This window comes from Choloepus didactylus, chromosome 5 (genome assembly GCF_015220235.1).
Source record: "Choloepus didactylus isolate mChoDid1 chromosome 5, mChoDid1.pri, whole genome shotgun sequence".
Lineage (NCBI taxonomy): Eukaryota > Metazoa > Chordata > Mammalia > Pilosa > Megalonychidae > Choloepus > Choloepus didactylus.
In genome coordinates this window covers 25,151,151-25,173,460 of record NC_051311.1, presented here as the reverse complement: position 1 = coordinate 25,173,460, position 22,310 = coordinate 25,151,151, and the positions used below count along the sequence as shown (strand labels likewise).

Genomic DNA, 22,310 nt, shown 5'->3' with positions numbered 1-22,310 from the left:
TGTAATTTTGCTTATTAAGTCTTAAACAGCCATTAGCCCAAAGTGGTAAAATTATGTCTGTCCATAACTTTGGTGCCTGCATGTTGCTAGACCACTGACTGGAAGGGAAATCATTTGTCTTCTGGGCCAGTGTTTTCTTACCACTGAGGAGAGGTCGGTTATGCCGGTAGGAGGCTGGCAGCTGGCCGATGTCTTCAGTCCGGTGCCCCATCACCCGGGAGAGGTGGCCCGTGTGGCGCAGGCTTCCCACAATGATGCTGTGGAGGTACACGGGCTCAATGAAGTGACAGAGGAGAGCACCTTGTAATCCCAGAACATTCCATCTGAAATAAAAAAGGTAAGAGTCAATAGCCCACCTTGCACAGGAGGACTACAAGGGGAATGCAGCCCACTTGCAGCCATCCAGGGCTTGCTTTACCTTGGCTTGTTTTGCAAAATATTGGTGACTTTTTTCCTTTGCCTCCCTGATTCTCGAGGTGTTACATCTCCCATCGTGCTGATGATGGAAAGGTCTCGCTTGGGAGCTCCGCGGACACAGCGGAGCGATCACAACAGGCTTTGGCCTTGTGGCTACTAATGACTCTGAGTTCCTCTAACTGCTGTTGGATTGAGCTCTGATAGTGGTTCTGCATTTTAATAAACTTGGTTTCCTTTTTTGGAAAATGAGTTATTAGATGGAAGGGAAGCTATATATTCTCTTGGGGGCTTAAAATTAGATTTTAAAAAAGGACTCTGTCCCCAAAGTAAATCTGAATTTTTCTTTATGATAACTGGAAAGTATCAGAAATGGAGTTTGTTTATTTCCATTTAGGGAAAAATACTCTCTCCCACTCCCTTTGTCCTTAGCAGTCAGAATGACTGATCGTGTTGAATTAAATGATGTGAATAATTGGCCTGAATTGGTATAGGGATGATTTTGATTCTAGAAGCCTAGATCAGAGAAGACTAAAAGGCTATTTTCTTTGAAATAAATACAGCAAGGGTAAATGTGTTTGCTTCTCTAAGCAGGGATGCCACAGCACTTTAAGATTTTTCCTCACAGATTTGGGTGGCAAAAGGTTATATGTATCTGGTAGTTAAGACAACACTTGGTGGTTTCCATTCTAAATAAAGTGTTTAAAATCCAGACTCCATCATCAGCAAGCATTATGTAGCTAATTTCTTACCTCATTGTTCTTTTCATTAATTAACATTTCTCCACTGTTAGAGCAATTATTGTGGTGCCTCCATGCTGTACATCTCTTTTCATGATTAATAAGGAGTCATTATATTTCCCTTTCCCGAAGCAGTCAATTAACACAATTCTTTCCATTAATTACCGAATGTTTAAAATCAGCATGCTGTACCTGGAGAGCAATCTGTTCTGAGAACCTGTGACACCAATTGCTTTAAAAAGTTCTCTTTAAATTTTATTCCAAAAACACAAGCAATTTAGCTGGCAATATTAATTTGCCTCAGAAGCATCGTGGTGAATGAGAAACATCTTTTAATCTCATGCAAGAAAAGGCAGCCATCTGGCTGACAGGGATTGCAGAGAGCAACTCTCCCACTCTCCCTCTGTAAATGCAGGTCATTAAAGTAATGTGTTCATCTACATAAAACTCAAATGGAATATAAAAGGTAATATTTATATACAAACAATTTAGTCCCACAATTTAAACAGTCATTGGTTTTATGAAACATTTACTTTTGTCTATCAGATTTGCATAACTTCATTTTAAAAAAATATTATGGTCATTTCTATAAGTCAGATAATTTCTCTCAGAGAAGAATGAAACGACTGTCCTTTGGAGATGTATATATATATGTGTGTGTGTGTGTGTGTGTGTGTGTGTGTGTATATATATATGTATGTGTGTATATATATATATATATATATATATATACACATACACACACAATTTTACCAAAGAATATCAAAAAGTTTTGAAGATGAGGGCATTTCTAAGTGCAATACAAGTGCTGACTGCTGAGTTTTAGGGACTCCTCCATTTGGCTATAATGTTTATCTTTACCACTAGGTTACAATTTGACATGTCAACCTTGATTTTTGGGAGGCTATCTTTTCCTTACTTGTCACTGATGTGTTACAGAATTTCTATAAATTCCAGGAGAGGAGTGATTTTAGTGTCTGAGCTTTTCCTCAGAGAGGGAAACAAGTCTGATGTTTTGAGCACTGACTTGAAGGATTTGTCTTTCTCTTAAATCTGATACCATAATATCTTGGCAGTACCAAGGACAGATCAAAAAGTGACGAGAAATTCAATAGTCACTTTCATTTAGTATTTTAGATGCCTCCTTTTAATATTTGAAGAAGCTAGAAAGGTATGCCAAGAAAAAATATAGCAATAATAAGTCTATTTCACTATAAAAGTTCTTGCTATTCATTTTTCTTAACTTTTTATTTTGAAATACTTTCAAACTTACAGGACAGTTACAAAAATATAAACCCATATAGAGAATTTCAACATACCCCTACTGCCCCATATACCCAGATATACCAATTTTAATATTTGCCACATTTGTTGCATTATTCCATCTATCCATCCATCAATCTATCAATCTATAAAACTGTCTGTCTGTCCATCTATCTACCTATTTATCCATCCATTTTCTGAACACTTGAGTGTAGGTTGCATATATCTTGCTCCTTGAACACTTAATACTGCCATGTACGTTTCCTAAGAACAAGGATATCCACTTATGTAATCACCTTGAGTGCAGTTATGCAGTTCAAGCAATTTAACATTGAAATAAAGCTGACAGTCTATATTCCACGTTTTTCATATGTCCAAAAAATGTCCTTTCAGGTCTTTTCTCCTCCATTATTAGGTCATATCCAGGATCACATATTGCAGGCAATTGTCATTGTCTCTTTAGTTGCCCATTCTTTTGTTTTTTAATTGGGGGAACAAATGCACAACATAGATTTTCCCATATCAACCACTCCCAAGCATACCATTCAATGGGATTAAACACATTTGCAGTAGTACAGTACCCTCACCACCTTCCATTAATAAAACTATCCCATATCCCCCAACAGAAACCCTACATCCATTATGCATTAGCTTCCCATTTCTGCTGTCCCCATCCCTAGCAACCTGTACTCTAGTTTTTGTCTCTATGGACTTGCATATTCTCCAACAGTTTCTTTGTTGGGGCTTAAATGTAACATTCTAAATCCATAAAAATCTTGTTTGCTATGACACCAATTTGACTTCAATAGTATTCACAAGCTATGGTCCTAGTCTCCTCCATTCCCCATCTTTATGTCACAAATTACATATTAAAACATTATGAGTCCAAAACAATGAATATCATCACATTTTACGCATTTGCCTTTTAGATCCTGAAGGAAGTAAAAAGTAGAGTTACAAACCAAAAATACAATAGTACTGGCATTTATATTTCCCTATGATGTTACCTTCACTGGAGATCTTTGTTCATGTGGCTTTTATCAATCATCTACTGTCCTTTCCTTTCAATCTGCAGAACTTGTTAAGCATATCTTGTAGGGCCCATCTAATGGTGATGAACTCCTGCAGCTTTTGTTTATCTGGGAATGTTTTCATTCCTCCCTCACTTTTGAAAGACTGTTTTGTCAGATACAGAATTCTTGGCTGACTTTTTTTTTTTTCCCACTTTCAGCACTTTAAATTTGTCATCCCACTGCCATCTTGCCTCCATGGTTTTCAAAGAGAAATCAGCACTTAATCTTATTGAGGCTCCCTGTACATGGCATGTTGCTTCTCTCTTGTGGCTTTCAGAATTCTCTCTTAGCTTTGGCATTCGACAATCTGATTATACTTTGCTGGGTTGTAGAATCTAGTTGGCTTATCCTGTTTGGAGTTCATTGAGCATCTTTGATGTGCATATTCATGACTTTTGTCAACTTTGGAGAACTTTTTAGCCATTATTTCTTTGACTATTCTCTATGACCTCTTCCTCTCTTTCTTCCTCTCCTTCAGGCCTCCCACAGTAGCTATATTGATACGCTTGATGGTGTCAGGTTGCTCAGGCTCTGTTCACTTGTCTTCATTCTTTCTTCTCTCTCTTCACTTGAGACTGAATGATTTCAGTTGTCTTATCTTCAAGTTCTCTGATTCTTTCTTCTGTCTGGCTGCTCCAATCTGCTGCTGAACCCTTCTAGAGATTTTTAATTTCTGTTTACGTTGATCGTATTCAGCTCAGTTTGGTTCGTTTCCATAATTTCCATCTCTCTATTGACATTCTCCTTTGTGTTCATATATCATTTTCCTGATTTTCTTTAGTTTTTTTGTACATGTTTTCCTTTAGTTCCTTGAGCATATTTAGGACCATTTAAAAAAAAGTCTTAGTTTAGAATGTCCCCAGGTCTGGTCCTCCCTTATTGATAGTTTCTAATGTTTTAATCTACTCCCTTTACCCAGGGGCCATTTCTTCTTGTTTCTTTGTATGTCTTTTACACCTTTTATTGAAACCTGGACGTTTTGTTATTTAATGTGTTAAAACTGCAATTTAGGCTCTGAAGTGTCTACTCCTTAAGCTTGTATCTAGCTTATGACAGAGCTTTACTTGGTCACCAGGAGCTAGCCAAAACAAAACAAACAAACAAAAAAAGACAAGAAAATGGCTTTACCAGTCTTGGCACATTGACCTGTGCAAGGGCTCTCCCTCAGGGCTTATCCATACAATGAGTTTAGTGCATTGCTCCAGGCCAAAGCCTGGATCCTTTTGGCTTATGCGTCTTACCTTGCACATAAGAATTCCCTTATTTACATCATTTTCAGTGTCCCCTCTTCCCTACGAAAGAGTGTCCTCATGATCCAGGACACTGCACTGTGAATCCTACAGCAAGCAATTCCTTGCTCCAGACAGTACAACTTGACTCTTCTCCCACAGCTTTCTGTTGGAGAGCTCTATGAGCTGCCTTCTACATGCAGGACAAGTTCTGGGACAGCAAGTTTCTCAGGCCACCACCAGACAGACATACCTGCTCCCAGTACATGCATGAGGGTTGCTCTGCTCCCTCCCAAACCAGGAATGGCATCCATACTGGAGCATGCCTGGCTCCACATTGAGCCCATGAGAAGTGGGAAAGGGGCCAGCCAGAGTGCCACTAGATTCCACTGCTTTTAAAATTCTTTTCCCTTGATTCAACACTCACTCTATTACTGCAGTCCTTTGTTTTCTGAGGCTTTGAGAAAGATGTTTATGTTAGTTCTTGCTGGTTGTTCAAAGCTTCTGTGGAAGGATAGAGCTCTGAAGTATCTCACTCTGCCATCTTGAAAGGGCCATCTTAAATATACTCATTTAATATACTCATCTTAAATATACTCATATATTTTATTCCCAACTCAATGTAACTGCCCTTGTTTTTGCATGTATTAACAACTGCATTTTTACTTGCCATGAAGAGACTACCTGTAGTAGATTTGCATGATGCAATTATAATTTCAGATTATGGCAAAGGACTCTGGGTTAGAGACAATTTGAGTGGTATCTATAATTTTTAGGACCTCCAGTAGAATTTTAAGATTTACCAATTAAAAGCAGGGAAAAGGACATTTCCTTCATCTATAACAAAACACTTTCTTTTAGCCAGTCTTTGAACAATAAAATAAGTATTCACTGAAAAGATGTCATTGTACTTTAAACCATTAAAGTACTGGCTTTGAACAAAACTTTTGGAACATATTTGAGTTTCCGATTCTACAGGATTGTCTAAAGACAAATAACTTCTATATCTGCTTTCCTCCTAATAACCTTTACAATAAAAAGAAAATCAACCATCTCTTTGCCTGGTTATTGGAGTTTAAACTTACTCAGCTAACAGGATCAATAAAATCAAATGTCTTCCTGAATATAAACTGGAGAATTTTTGGTATTCAGGATTGAATGGAAAAATACTCTCCTTTTGTTCAAACAGCTATTATTACTGCAATGTTGACTGAGAAAAAAATCCCATGTCTAGTTTTCAATATAAGTAATCCCTAAATAAATATATTTTTGTCTGTTTGTCAATCACTGAAATACCACAGATAAGTGGGGAAAAGATCTTAGAAAAAGACTGCCTTTCTTTAACCAAGAGATGCAATCTCCTTGTTCAGTTCAAATCTTGGACTCCAAGTAACAATGGAAACAATTACAGGATTCCTTTCAGGGTAGACTGTACTTAAGTCTGTCATTACAGGCTTGGAGAAGAGACAGGGAGCAGCAATTATCCTTGCATGTTTTGGACATTTTGTGCTATTGTCTATTGGTTTTACCACCTTGACATGGCCCTAAGAGGAGATTTAACTCTCTAAAATTGTAGTGAAGGTTGTGGACAGTCTTCAATTACCATAAAAATACATATTTTCTTCTCTCTGTTCTTCATTTGTGGGCAAATTTGCCTATTAACTGAATATACAATCATAAAACTGGAAAAATGCCCCAAGTCTTGTTTGAAGCCTGTGAAGTCCAAATTGGGGGATAGGAAGGAATGATAATCCAATGTTCATAGATAAGCAGTGATGATTCTTAGGCATTCCCAACATAGCTAGGGTTTTCAACTTTTGCTGTACAATGGAATTATCTCCTGATGCCTAGTTCCCACCCCAAAGATTCTGATGTAATTGGTCTGGGGTACAGCCTGGGCATCAGGTTTTCCAGTGCTCCCCAGGTGATTCTAATGTGAAACCTAGGTTGAGGACTTCTGCAGCAAAGTAGTTAGCAAAGATTTCAGAAACAAAGAAATCTGGTTGAATCTAAATTCCAATGCCAATTAGCTTGGATACCCTCGATCACTTTCTAGCCACTCTGAATAACAGTCTATTACAATGATTCTCAAAGTGTGGTCCCTGGACCAGCTGCATCGGCATCACTTGGGAACTTGGTAGAAGTGCAAATTTTCAGGTCCTACTGCAGAGCCATTGAATCAGAAACTCTGAGGAGGGGCCCAGCAATCTGTGTTTTAATAAGCCAGACAATGATTCTGATGCTGCTAAAGTTTGAAAATTACTGGTATCCTCCAATAGGTAATATGGTAATAACAGTAATATCTACTTCTTAAGTCATTGCAAAGATTACATGAGATAATTTATTATCCTGTGGGTCTGGGTGTTCACATCCTTCCCCCATCCTCAATTTCACACCTTCTCCTTCCCACTTCTTTTACAAAAACGTATCAAAAGACATTTCTCTATAAATGGTCAATTCCATTTCCATTCTACTAGTATCTTCCCATGGTTATTTCTAAGCAAAAGAGAAGACCTATAATCTGTTGACTAAATAATATCCCTGCTGGGAAGTCACCCCATGGATGCACTCTCATTAGGATACCAAGATATATATACAAGGATAGTCATTAATAGATGGTTTGCAATTGCAAAGCAAAAACAAACAAACAGACAAAAAACAAAACTCAAAACTGGAAATAATCAACTTGTCTATTAGTAGGGAATTGGTTAAAAAACTTATGGTACATCCACTGAAAGAAATAGATGAGAAACAGATATATAGCTATTTAAAATGAAGCCCAGCTACATGTGCTGATAGAGAAGGGTGTTCAAGTCAGGCTCAAAACCTGGGTGTCCATTCATAAACATGCTGGCATATTCTTTAGTATTTTTTTTTCTGTAAGGATAAAGACAAACTCTTAAGGTAATTAACTTTTGAGAAGAGGGACTATGGGTAATAAGGGAAAGTGAAGCTTATGTATTTTTATTTTCTATTCTTCCGTATTGTTTCAAGTCTTTAAACCATTTACACGTTACTTTCATGCAAAAATGTTAACAGGAATAGCTGGGGTTATGGTTTTATACTTTTGTTTATAAGCAATTGCCATTAATATATTTTATTAGGGGGATAATAAAAATCAAGCAAAAATAACCTTTTATAATCCTGACAATATTTATATTTTGTAACCTTATTGAAAGCTTACAAAAGGAGGTGAGTGGTTAAGAGTGGAGCCTCTGGGAACAGCCAGGTTGGCTTCAAATTCCAGATCAGCTTCTTTTCAGCCATGTTAGGGAAGTTGCCTCAACTCTGTAAAATTAGGCACATTGAATAATGCCAGTCCAAAAACAACACTAAATTAACATTACTATTTTTAGTATTATTAATTGTATTATTACCACTATTATTACAATGTATTGACATCACATTAAGTGCTGTACATTTATATAACATGTAACACATTTACATTTAATTTACAAGAGCTCTATGAGGTAAAGATGATTAGCACTTTACAAATAAGCTTATCATGACTTGGTGAGCTCAAGACTGGCTGTAGACCACACAGTAAGTGGCAAAATCTAGATTCCAAACCTGCCGTTTTCATTATATTAATACCACATTGTTCCTCATTGTTCTTTCCTGCTACTTTCCTGGTTCTCTACTGGCTTATCCCCAGTATCTAGTACAATGCCTGCTCACAGCGTGTATCATGGGTGTGCAACCTGTGCTGTCACACAGCTCCCTGCTTTCAGGAGGGCCCCACACTTGGTTTAACGTGCTGTGGTCACCATCTTCAAAGTCTTAATAATTCTTGAGCAGGGGGCCCCCTATTTTCATTTTGCACTGGGACCCACAAATTATATAGCCATTTCTGAGGGTGGGGGTGGGATGAGTTCTTTCTGGCCACGTTTCTATTGCATGATTTTACCCATCCTGCTTGTTAGCTGACTGATTCAGGAAAGGCACCCAATGCATCCTGGGCCAGAGCCCCTCTTTCAGGGAACTGGAACTGGAGGAAAGTGGGGGAGAAGGGGAGGAGAGCGGAAGTGGGAGAGAGAGGGACTGACATCCACAACCCCCAATCTTACATTTATCATGTCATCCATCTCTCTCCTCCTCTGCTCCTGCTCTCCCCCATCCTCCTCCAGTTCTAGTTCCCTGGAAGAGAGATTCTTGCCCAACTTTACTTACTCTAAGGAACACTTTTTTTTATTCCTTTTGTGAAGGTGGAAGTGATAAAATAAGCTTTGACCAATTGTGTATCTTATATAGGTTCATGTTCATGTCTCGCTTTCTTCATGGATCCACAGGAATTGTTCTCCTTTAGAAAGCACAGCTTTTGTTATCCATCACATTTATTGTACGTTCAAGCTGTTTTATGGCATGTGTTATGGGGTTAGCTTAGATTGTTGTTTAACCCATTCTTTCATTTCCTTTTAACATTTCTGTTAACTCTTATTTACCCAGTTGGATGACTAGTTTCAATTTTGCAGAAACTGTTTCTGCACCCTTTGCAGTCTTCACAGAATGCAGGGCAGAGTCTGCAGCTGATGGATTGTTGGCTGTTCTTGACACTCTGTCTATCTCAAAGTGTTGTTGAAAGAGTTCAAAGAGGTAACAGATACAAAGTGTTATTAATTCGTGGTCATTGCTTTTAGATTTGATAAATATTATTGAATTTATCATTGGCTCCTTTATCACTCATGATTATATAAAATTTCACTTAAAATTTAATAAAATTGCCACATAATCTATGTTTAAAAAAGAGTAAAACAGCTATTAAAACAAGTAGTTGAAATTTTGGTTAATGTATTTTAGAATGGAAATTGTTTCAAAAAGAATTATATTTTGAGATTAGAAAAATAAATCACACTCTCATTTCACTTCAATAGAACTGATTGGGAACAATAAGATAATTGTCACTAAAAAAGGAAGGATGTCCGATTTTTTTTCCTAAGTGGGTTTAGGGGTGGTCAAGAGGAGAGAGAAACTCTGAGAGAATTCTGAGCAGCAAACCTCCATAGTCAGAAAGGAAAACTCTCTCCACAGTGTGACATCTAGGTTTGAAAATCAGACAGTACCTTATTCCCAGAAGCAGCTCTATTTTTTCTTACAGTTCATTTTTATGGATAAAGTTTTAATCTGTTCACTCAAAGACACATTGTGATCAATAATCAAGCTCAGGTACTTAAAATTAGAAACCATATCTAAAGGAACATTAGTTCCAGAAGATTTAGATTTTTATATGCCACTCAACTTTGGATTCCTAGAGACAAAAGCAGAAACTACCACTTTGATTATCCCCAGTCCTTAGGCAGACAGTGGCATTTGCCTGTTAGAGAGAATATAGACTGGCTTCTCACAGCCAAACAGACGCCTAAAGGAACATTGAATGTGACAATTACATTTGCTGTAGTCTGTCCCTCTGAGGAACAGGGGTTTGATTGGTTTTATTGAGCTAAAGAAAAATTGGACTAACCTTCAGTGTGCAACGTGACCTTAATTTGTGGTTTTGACAATCAGTTTTCATTGACATGGTGAAATGATCTGTTTTCTGTAGTTATATTCAATCTTCACCAGGGTGATGCTGATGGTGGATTTTAGGAACTGATTTTACTATGGTTTTATCTGGTTCCATAATTTTCCAAAGACCAAATGATTTGGGCTAAGTGAGTAATGTCTCTTCCCTTGTGCATTAGTTTCCTGTGGGCTGCCATCACCGATTACATAAACTTGGTGGCTTAAAACAACTGAAATGCATGACATCACAGTTCTAGGGGCCAGAAGTTCAAAATCAAGGTGTCGGCAAGGCCACTCTCCCTGCAGAGGCTCTGGCAGAGAATCCATTCTAAGGTAGTCTCCTAGCTTCCGGTGGCTGCATCCAATCCTTGGTTTGTGACTGCATCACTCTACCCTCCACCTCCATTTTCACATGGCCTTCTCCTCTGTGTGCGTCTTCTCCTCTGGGTGACTATTGCAAACCTCCCTCCACTCTCTGTTATAAGGATGCATGTGCTTGCATTTACAGCCCACCCAGATAATCCAGGATGACCTTCTCTGAGGATCCTAGTTTAATCACTTCTTTTGAGCATGTAAGTTATTATTCACTCTTTGCCGTATCAGGTGATATTCACAGGTTCTGGGGAGTTAGGACATGCAAAAATCTTGGGGCTACCACTCAGATCGCTGCATCTGGTATTGTGTTGTCTGAGGAGATACCCCCATCCCTTGTCTATGAGAACATGTTGCTTACCCTCTAAGGTAACCTGGGCTACCATGGGTGGGCTCCATAATAACTCCATTTTGTGGAATATATCCTGAATACGCATTCTGAGATTTGGCAAAAAGCTTATGCACAAGGATATTATTGATAACACTATTTACAGTAGCATTCAATTGGAAACATTCCAAATATCTAGCAATAGGGAAATACTGATGGCATAACTATTAGACATAATATGTATGCATTAAAATGCTCTCTAAAAATAAGAAAAATGTTATAATGTTAAGTAACAAATTGTAAGTGGACTGGTTTAAAAAGCAAAATCTTAACTATAGGAAAAAACATAAATTGAGGAAAAAGATGAACAGAAATAAAGCAAAATGTGGCTGCTATTTTCTATGACTATTGGGATGCTGGCTGATTATTTCTTTTCATCATTTTCTAATTTTTCTTTTTTGTGTTATACTTTTTAATGGGAAGAAATCTTCAAATATATGATACTACTTTCTTTGAGCTGTTTTTCCATCATTACTGGAATATGATAGGTTGATATTTCCCAGATTGTTCCTTTTATCTGGAGACAGTCTTTTTAAATATAGCTTCAGGTGTACTTAGGTTTGCCTTGGCCTTGGAAAGATTTTTGTTTTGCTTTGTCTTCTAAGCAAAGTCAGCTCACCCACAAGAGACTGATTTTCCTCACCTGGAACATATCAACTAGGCTTTTTCTACAGGATGGCATTTTACTCCAGAGTTTTAACTAAAATTTCTTTTTGACTGAAATCCTAGAGGGGAAAAATTATTTCCCTTTCAAAAAGACTTTCAGTGTCCAAGAATTCTCCTTGTAATATACCAATGACTGTTTCAAAAACAAAAAAGTAATCATATTTTGTTTTCTGCTAAGTACAATATCATTTTTGTTTTTGAAAGGAAAATTTAATCAGCATATCTCCACTTCAAGCCTCTGTGATATCTCTTCCTAACAAAAGGAAAGAGCAAAGAGCTTTCACACTTTTCCTGGAATGTTCTACCCCATACGTGTTTTGCCCATGGCAGTTCCAAACGTTTCCAGCTTTGGGTGACAGCCCATCAGAAAGCCTCCAACCTTCCCCTACAGTTAGTGTGTAACACATCCTAGGTGTTGCTTCTAAAAGGAGTTGAGTGTGACATCACTCAGGTGACACTGGAGGAGATGCCTGTTTATGCTTCTTCCCTCTTTTTTTGTCCCTTTTTTACTGTGGCAACATATATATACATTTATACAACATAACACTTCCCATTTTAACCACCTTCAAGTATACAAGTCAGTGGCATTAATTACATTCACAGTATTGTGCTGCTATCAATACCATCCATTACCAAAACTTTAATCATCCCCAAGAGAAACTTTGCACCTTAAGCATCAGTTCCTCATTCCCCCTCCCACCAGGCCCTGGGAAGCTTTAATCTGCTATCTGTCTCTATGAATTTTCATATTCTAGTTATTTCATATAAGTGAAATCATACAATATCTGTCCTTCTGTGTCCAGCTTATTTCACTCCACAACTTGTCTTCAAGGTTCATCTCTATTGTAGCATGCATGTATCAGAGCGTCATTCCTTTTTATGGCTGAATAATATTCCATTGTGTGTATATACCACATGTTGTTTATCCTTTCACATGTTGAAGGACACTTGGGTTGCTTCCACCTTTTAGTTTAAACACTTTTGGGAATATACCTAGAAGTGGGATTGCTGGGTCATATGATAGTTGTAAGTTTCATTTTTTGAGGAATCACCAAGATGTTTTCAACAGTGGCTATAACGTTAACATTCTTATCAACGGTGTTCGAGGGTTCCTATTTCTCCTCATCCTTATTAACCCCAGTTATTTTCTGTTTTTAAAATATTATCTATCCCAGTGAAGTGGTATCTCCTTTTGGTTTTGACTTGCATTTCCCTAATGGCTACTGATGTTGAGCATATTTTCATGTGCTTATTGGTCATTTGTTTAATTTCCTTGCAGAAACATATATTCAAGTCCTTTGCCCATTTTTATATTGGGTTGCTTGTATTTTGCTACTGAATTGTAGGAGTACTTTATATATATTAAACTCTTACTAGAATATAGTTTCCAAATATTTTCTCCTATTCTGTAGGTTGTCTTTTTCCTTTCTTAATGATTTCCTTTGATAAACAAAAGTTTTTTATTTTGGTGAAGTCCAATTTATCTATTTTTTCTTTTGTTTCTAGTGCTTTTGGTATAAAATCTAAGAATCCATGGTATAAAATCTAAGAATCTATCCTCTAAACATTTAGGGCATGTATTACCCTCTGAGCTACTTTTAAAAAATATTATTATTACTAAAGGAATACTAGAAAATCTCTGCAGTTCTTCCCATTTAGAGCTGCTATAGTTCTACAAAGTCAGGCTGCGGACAACCTGTCTCCTGATTTGTGCTTTTATGCAGTCTTTCAACTGTATCCTATGGAGGGCAAGAATTGTTTTCTTTTTTTGATTGTCTATTTTTATCTGCTAAAGTGGTCAACAAACCTGAAGCCTCCTTAGGGACTTCTAAGAATACCTCGAGAAGGACACTGTATCTGCATATTTTAATAATAGGATGCCTTTTATGTCATATCACTAAAGAAGGCACACAGGCTGCACTTCAGTTCATTCCTTCTAGGTTGGTCTCGGTGACGAGTCAGCATCTACTGTCCAGTAAAGAGTCCTTTATATTTCAAAATGGTTATTTAGTTATCAAACCAATGGGCATTGACTAAGTGTCTCATATGTGAAAATACTGCTTTGAGAACTGCGTGGGAGGGGAACACAAGTATGACAAAGTGATTCTTGCCCTCTAGGAGTTTATAATCTACTTGGAGAGATAACTTATAAACCAGGTAAAAAATTAAAGAAGTGATTCTTAGATGAAAATGGTTCTTTGTCTTCTCTTCTGGAGGCCAAAGAGTGCATGATACATCATCAGTGCTGTTATCACTGGTACAAAAGCAAGGGAGTTAGTCTCAAGGCTACACAGAAGGGAGGTGGCCCTGCTCTTGTGAAAAGAAAAGAGCTTCCATGTGCAGATGAGTCACAGAAGAGATGCAACCAAGTCAGAATTTCAAATGGAGCCAAGGAGAACTTGGCTCTGTGCTATCTCTAGATTTTTTTCTTATTGGCAAGGAAAATTACTTATGGATAGAGAGAGGATACAAGAATCTCCCATTTCCTGCAGGCAGACTAACTCTCTTACTTATGATGGATAGATATTAATTGCATAAATGATCCCTAGAGAAATGCTGGAGTTGTGTAAAAAGAATTACAATCCTCCTCATCAAAGAAATGACCTTCTATTCAATAGGATTCTAATCCCAGGATAAAGAATTGGGACAATCAATGACTAACTTGATCTGTTAAATTCATGATCATTTTTTTCTTAACACCATTCTCTTAACACTTACTTTCCCTACATACTAAACAATTGTTGCTATAGAATGTACAGAGAACAAAGCAAGGAATAATTTGAAGCATTAAATGATATGTAAAGAAAAATTATCCTATTGATGGAGCCCTAGGAAGTCTTCTTCACAATGTTTTATGGTTCATTTTAAGCCACTGTAAAAATTTCAAGCTTTCTAGAACATATTTTGCTGTAAACCTTTCTTACCACTGACATTGTAAAATGATATCAATTGTTATTCATGGAATTCTGTACTCAGAAGAATGCCTGTTATGGTCTAATTTATATTATTACTGAGGTATTATTGATCTAAAAAGGAGATACCTGTGCATTACTTTTGATCGGTATGTGGCTGTGTTATTTGTTCAGATCCTTTGATATAACCACTCCAGTTCATTTCTTATTGATATCAAAGGGGATTTGAAAAGAGAATTATAAATTTGTCTAGTGGATGCACTTTCCTTACCTTAATTAAATATACAATTTTATCTATTTATTTTCATTTTAATACATAAAAGTCAGATGAGATAGGTTATGGAAGAATTCAGGTTAACATTTCTGTTTCATGGTTGCTCAAACAAAACTACATCTATTAATAGAGAAATTTATAAATTACTAAATATGAATTACTATGGGCTCCAAGAAGCATTTGGGATAAGCTTCTTATTTCCTTAGAAAGGAAATCAGATGGTTATAGTTGGCTATAGACACATCCCTAAAATTTATGGGCAACTGAGATGGGCAAAAATTAGGGGGCTGGCATTAGACATATCTACAACACTTCCTACCACATGTGTACAACATGCATTACCTCAGTCAGATGGAATGATTATAAAAGTCAGAAACAGCTTTTTCTATTCCTATTGTATTTCCCCACAGTCTTTTCATTATAGATGATTAATAATGCTTATTAACTAATTGATAAATTTTAGTCTTGGAGGCTAGAGTGGTTAGCAGTAGTGACAAACCTTTATTGAGTGATTGGTATTTGCCAGCACTAGGCGAGTACTTTCACCCACTAATAAACTTCCTTTCTGCTTAACAAAATGTTGCAGATGTAACCTGGAAGGAGATTTTAAAAGCCATCATTGCCTCATGTGATAACATAGTCTTTCATTTGTTCATTCTTCCATCCATCTATCTGTTCATTTTGTCCATAAACATTCATTGTGCCTACAATATGCAGGCATTAACTGTATCAGGCACTGAATAGATAATGTAGAATAAGACATTGTTTTTTACCTTAAGGAGCCTACAGTTCAGTGGGAGAGATAAATGATGAGGCAGAATGAGGGCCTGGACTAATAAGACATTATCAGTGGAAGAGCAGGCAATGGATTTGAGAAGTACTAGGAAGGCAGAATCTATTGCATTTAGTTATTAATGACATACACATGGTAAATTAGATGGAAAAGTCTACAGTGACTTCTCAGATTCTGACTTGGAAAAGTGGGTGGATGTGCTGCTAGTCACATAGTAGAGAATATTAAGGAGTAATGTATTTTAAGGCCATGGGATGGGATAGGAAGGGGGTGGGCTGAAAGAATAAAGTCAGGTATGAGGGACCTGTTAGGAAGTGGTAGAACACAGAATCTAAGAACACATGGCTCACATCCTGGTTGACTGCCTGTGTGACCTTGGACAAGCTACTCAATATCACCATCCTCTTTTTTTCTTATCTATAAAGAAAGGAAAATAATAGACCCTTTCATGGGGTAACATGAAGAGAAAATGAGATAAAGCTTATAAAGCATTTGTAACAGTGACTGGCAATGGGTGCTTAATTAACATTAGTGCTTATTTTTCCTTTCCTCCTTTTTTCTCTAAGTGGAAATTTCCAGTAGACAGTAGAATAAAGGAGCCTTGATGTTAGCAGAGCTCCTTTGGCTGGATATCTAGATTTGGGAATCATCAAGGTAAAAGTGAATTTATGGGGGCGGGAGCAAGATGGCGGCATAGAGAGGAGTGGGATTTAGTTAGTCCCCTGGAACAACTAATGAACAACAAGAACAACTAGTAAATAATTTAGAATAGCTGCTAGGGGGCAACTGTGACTGTTGATACATTGTACACAACCTGGATTGGGAGGAATGCCTGAGACTGCAGCATAAAATCTGTAAATAAGAACTGTGGACCCATGCTAGGAGCTCCCTCTCCCCATGGCAGGATTAGCTGCAAAACCTCACTGTGGTAGAAAGCAGCACTCTCCCAGAAAGTGAATATAGCTTAACTGAACTCCAAATGGGGTTTTAATTAACAAAAGTGGACTACTGAATACAAGCTACAACCCCCCAACAAGCAGACAGAGGCTTTTAGTGACAACTGATCTTAAAGAACCAGAAGACTCATCAGTGCTGGGAGGGGGAGCCCAGAAGACCAGGTGTTACCTCTGGCTGATGAGTGAAACTGGGGGGATGTGTACTGGCTCCAAAGGGGAGCTTTCTGTCCCTTTTTCTCTCTCTCAACCTGAGGGGCTCGGAAGAGAGAGCCACAGCCATTTTCAGTTTGCAGAACTCTGACCTGGACAAGGGTGGAGATAACAGAGTCAGAGAGACAAGTAACCTATTTAAATGCAGATGATAACTCCCTAGGGGGTGTATCTTCCCTAAGAGTAAGGAGGTGGGGCCCAGCTTTCCCTTCAGAACCAGATCCCAGAGCCTGGGGGAAAACAGCCAAAACAAAAACTAAGGAGGCCACACCCCCTTATACCAGTCGGGAGTGACAGGCTGACAGGTGCCACCTGCTGGGCAAGTTAGGAAAAGCACAGCGACTGGAAACCTCACAGGAAAGTCTGTCATTCCTCTAAGATACACCCTGAAAATAACCCTATTCTGAGACCTGAACCTGTTCTGGTCTGGGAAAATCTGACTGGAGTAATGAAAGAAATCAGATGTTTAGACAACAAAAAACTACAATCTATTCTAGGAAAAATGAAGATATGGCCCCATCAAAGGAACAAACTTACACCTCAATCGATACAATTGAGATGTTGTTTCACTTTAATGACACAATCTATTAAAGATTTTCAAAGAGATATGTTAAATCAAATCAAAAACCAAATCAATGAGTTCAGGGAAGATATAACAAAAGAGACAAAGGTTATAAGGAAAACACTGGGCAAACATAAGATAGAAATCGAAAGTTTGAAAAAAACTACTGGCAGAATCTATGGAAATGAAAGACAAAACACAAGAGATGAAAAACACAATGGAGACATACAACAGCAATGTGTAGGAGGCTAAGAAAACACTCAGGAACTGGAGAACAAGACATCTAAAATCCTACACAGAAAAGAACAGAGAGGAAAAAGAATGGAAAAATATGAGCAATATCTCAGGGAATGGAATGAAAACATGAAGTACATGAATGTATGTGTCATGGGTGTCCCAGAGGGATAAGAGAAGGGAAAAGAGGCAGAGGCAATCAATGAAAATGTCCCATCTCTTATGGAAGACATAAAATTACAGATCCAAGAAGCACAGTGTATCCCAAACAGAAGAGATCTGAATAGGCCTATGCCAAGATACTTAATCACATTATCAAACCTCAAAGACAAAGAAGAGAATCCTGAGAGAAAAGCGATCCATCACATACAAAGGAGGCTTGATATGACTATGTGCAGATTTCTCAGCAGAAACCATGGAGGCAAGAAGGAAGTGGGGTGATATATTTAAGATACTGAAAGAGAAAAACTGCCAACCAAGAATCCTATATCCGGCAGAACTGTCCTTCAAATATGAGGGAGAGTTTAAAATATTATCTGACAAACAGACAATGACAGAGTTTGTGAAAAAGATACCTGCCCTACAGGAAATACTAAAGGGAACACTACAGACAGATAGGAAAAGATAGGAATGAGATGCTTGGAACACAATTTTGGGTGATGGTAGCGCAGAAATGTAAGTACACTGAACAAAGATGACTGTGAGTATAATTGAAAGAGGAAGGTTAGGACCATGTAGGAACACCAGAAGGAAAGAGGAAAGATAAAGATTGGGACTGAATAACTCAGTGAAAGCTAGAGTGCTCAACAATTGTGATAAAATATACAAATATGATTTCACATGAGGGAGAACAAATGATTGTCAACCATGTGAGGTTTTTTAAATTTAATTTTATTGAGATTGTTCACATACCATACAATTATCCAAAGATCCAAAGTGCACAATCAATTGCCCACTGTACCATCATATAACTGTGCATCCATCCCCACAATTATTACTTTTCTTTCAATTTTTAGAATTTTCAATTTTTTTTTTCAATTTTAGAATAGGGTGGTATTGGGGAAAAAACACAATCAACGCAAACCAGAGAATAAGTTAACAGAAACATTGTATTATGCTTCCTTTAATGTAACAAAGGCAATATACCAAGGCTGAATGCCTTTAAGAGGGGGACATAAGGGAGGGATATGGGACTCTTGGCATGAGTGATGTTGTCTGACTCTTATTCTACTTTAAGTTAACTCTATCTTTACTTCTGTTGCTTTTTAGCTGTCATTTTTTTTCCTTTTTCTTTTTCTTTTGTCTCTCTCTACCTTCTTTGACTCTTCCTCCTTCTTTGTGGAAGAAATGGAGATATCCTTATATAGATAGTGGTGATGGTAGTGAATACATAAATATATGAGCATACAGGGAACCACTGATTATTTATTTAGGGTGGAAAGTATGGTGGGTGAACAAAACTGTCTTTAAAAAAAACAGATTTATGAAGACACCTTGAAGGCACTACATTGAGTGAAATAAGTCAGACACGTAAGGACAAATATTGCATGGTCTCACTGATATGAACTAATTATAATATGTAAACTCATAGACATGAAATATAAGTTACCAGGATACAGAATGAGGTTAAAGAATGGGGATTGGTTGCTTATTTTGAGCAGAATGTTTAACTAGGTTGAACTTAAGTGTTTGGAAATGGACAGAGGTGATGGTAGCATGTTATTGTGAGAATAACTAACAGTGCTGCATGGTGCATGAATGTGGTGGAAAGGGGAAGCTTAGAGTCATGTATGTCACCAGAAGGAAAGTTGGCAGCTGGAAGATGGGAATGTATAAAAAAGTGAATCTTGATTAACTGTACAAATATTAGAAATCTCTTTCATGAACTAGAACAAATGTATGACACTACAACTAAAGGTTAATAATAAAGGGGTGTATAAGGAAAGAAATATACCTATTGTAAACTATGTACTATTTTTAGTAGTATTTTAACATTCTTTTGTCAATAGTGGCAAATGTACTATACCAATACTATGAGTCATTGATGGAGGGAGGTTGGTTAGTGGTATGGGAGGATTAGAGTTATCTTTTTTTGTTTTAATTTCTTTTCTGGAGTAAAGAAAATTTTCTAAAAATTGAAAAAAATAATTGTGGGGATGGATGCACAGTTGTATGATGTTACTGTGGGCAATTAATTGTGCACTTGGGATATTTGGATAATTGTATGGTATGTGAACAATCTCAATAAAATTAAATTTAAAAAAATATGAATATACGGACTTGGGTAAAGTTAACCTTTGCATGACTCAGTTTCCTAAACCGGATTATATGATGGTTACAACACTCATGTTATAGGGTTATTAAATGAATTAATAACAAGTGTTAATTTATAAATTATTATTATTTATCTAATTGTAGGATTACACAAGTTAATATTTGTAAAGCACTTAGAACAATGCCTGGCATATATTAAACACTAATAAATGTTTATTAAATAAAGTATGTTTTCTAAGGAGCGGGGTCTAGAACTGCCATGTCCAGTTTGGCAGCTATTAGTCTCACCTGGCTATTGAGCACTTGAATGTGGCTAGTTTGAACTGAGATGTGCTATAAACATAAAATACATGACAGATTCCAAAGACTTAGTACAAGAAAAAAGAGTGTAAAATATCTCTTTAGTATTTTAAAAATATTAATTTCATGTTGAAATGATAATATTTTGGATATATGGATTTACATAAAATAATGTTACATTTAATTTTGCCTGTTTCCCTTTTACTTTTTACAATCAGTCAACTAGAAAATTAAAAATTGCGCATGTGGCTCACATATTTCTACTTGACAGTGCTGGCCTAGTGTGAGAAGAGCAGAGGGCTGAGGGGTTGATGTCAAAGGGAAGAGTGGAGAGAAAGGAGCCCATGAAAGAAACTGAGAAGGAGGTGTCCCTTGGTGGGATGAAGAGGAGAAAACAGCAGTGTCTCCCACAAAACAGGGAGATTTGGAATGGAGGATTTTGTAATCAGTGCTACCTGCAGATAGAAGCCAGGTAACATAAGGTAAAGAAACGTGGCTACAATGGGCTATTGGGTTTAGTGGGACCAATTTCAATGGAGGGTAGAAACCAAAGCCAGATGTTTTATGGAGTGGTTAGGAGGCCAGAGTAGACAATTCTTTTAGGAAATCTGGGTTAGAAAGGAAGGGTATAATTGCAGTTAGAAGAGGATGTTGTAGAGGTTTATTTTGTTGAAATGAGAAAGACAAGCTGATGTGATGAGGACAAAGAGTCAGTTACAGGGTAGAGGCTGAAGGTGCAGAACGAGAGGGACACTCGTGGTGGAGCAAGGTCCCTAAGCAGGTGGAAGGGGACTGGCGAGATCCAGAGCACTGGGGGCAGGAGGGAGGGAGGACAAGAGAGTACAGATGGACATACTTGTGAATGTTGTAGGGAGAAGTGGAGGAAGATTTTGACTAACGGCTTTAATTTTCTCATAGAAGTTGGGACATGGGTCATTGTCTGAGAGTAAGGGGAAAGTTGGTAGGGTAGTTGGGGAAGTTGGTAGGGTAGTGGTGTCTTCTTGGATACCATTTGTGAGGAATGAACCAAGTCTGGGAATGAGTCAGAAGTGAATCCTAATTGTCCTCTTTGGAAGTGCCCTTCCCTTCATACGCTGTGTTTGCTTGTTCTAATACTAGTAGGTTTGGATCACAAATGACCATTCGCTTTTTTTTTTTTTTTTTTTTTTTTTTTTTTTTTTTTTTTTTAATCATCATTTTATTGAGATACATTCACATACCACGCAGTCATACAAAACAAATTGTACTTTCGATTGTTTACAGTACCATTACATAGTTGTACATTCATCACCTAAATCAATCCCTGACACCTTCATTAGCACACACACAAAAATAACAAGAATAATAATTAGAGTGAAAAAGAGCAATTGAAGTAAAAAAGAACACTAGGTACCTTTGTCTGTTTGTTTGCTTCCCCTACTTTTCTACACATCGATCCATAAACTAGACAAAGTGGAGTTTGGTCCTTATGGCATTCCCAATCCCACTGTCACCCCTCATAAGCTACATTTTTATACAACTGTCTTCGAGATTCATGGGTTCTGGGTTGTAGTTTAATAGTTTCAGGTATCCACCACCAGCTACCCCAATTCTTTAGAACCTAAAAAAGGTTGTCTAAAGTGTGCGTAAGAGTGCCCACCAGAGTGATCTCTCGGCTCATTTTGGAATCTCTCTGCCACTGAAGCTTATTTCATTTCCTTTCACATCCCCCTTTTGGTCAAGAAGATGTTCTCCATCCCACGATGCCGGGTCTACATTCCTCCCCGGGAGTCATATTCCACGTTGCCAGGGAGATTCACTTCCCTGGGTGTCTGATCCCACGTAGGGGGGAGGGCAGTGATTTCACCTTTCAAGTTGGCTTAGCCAGAGAGAGAGGGCCACATCTGAGCAACAAAGAGGCATTCAGGAGGAGACTCTTAGGCACAAATACAGGGAGGCCTAGCCTCTCCTTTGCAGCAACCGTCTTCCCAAGGGTAAAACTTATGGTAGAGGGCTCAACCCATCAAACCACCAGTCCCCTATGTCTGTGGTCATGTTAGCAACCATGGAGGTGGGGTAGGCGAATACCCCTGCATTCTCCACAGGCTCCTCAAGGGGGCACTACATCGTTTTTTTTTTTTTTTTTTTTTTCCTTGTTTGTCTTTTTTCTTT

At 37.7% G+C, this 22,310-nt stretch overlaps 1 protein-coding gene across 5 annotated transcripts in view; it reads right to left on the bottom strand.

Moving 5' to 3' along the window:
- Positions 1-22,310, bottom strand: part of ADARB2 (adenosine deaminase RNA specific B2 (inactive)) — a 604,351-nt gene that overhangs the window by 18,766 nt on the left and 563,275 nt on the right. For all 5 annotated transcript variants that reach the window (XM_037835667.1, XM_037835670.1, XM_037835668.1 and 2 more), the window contains one exon: positions 142-323. In XM_037835667.1, the coding sequence (XP_037691595.1) occupies positions 142-323 (182 nt within the window). The remainder of the gene's footprint in view (positions 1-141; positions 324-22,310) is intronic.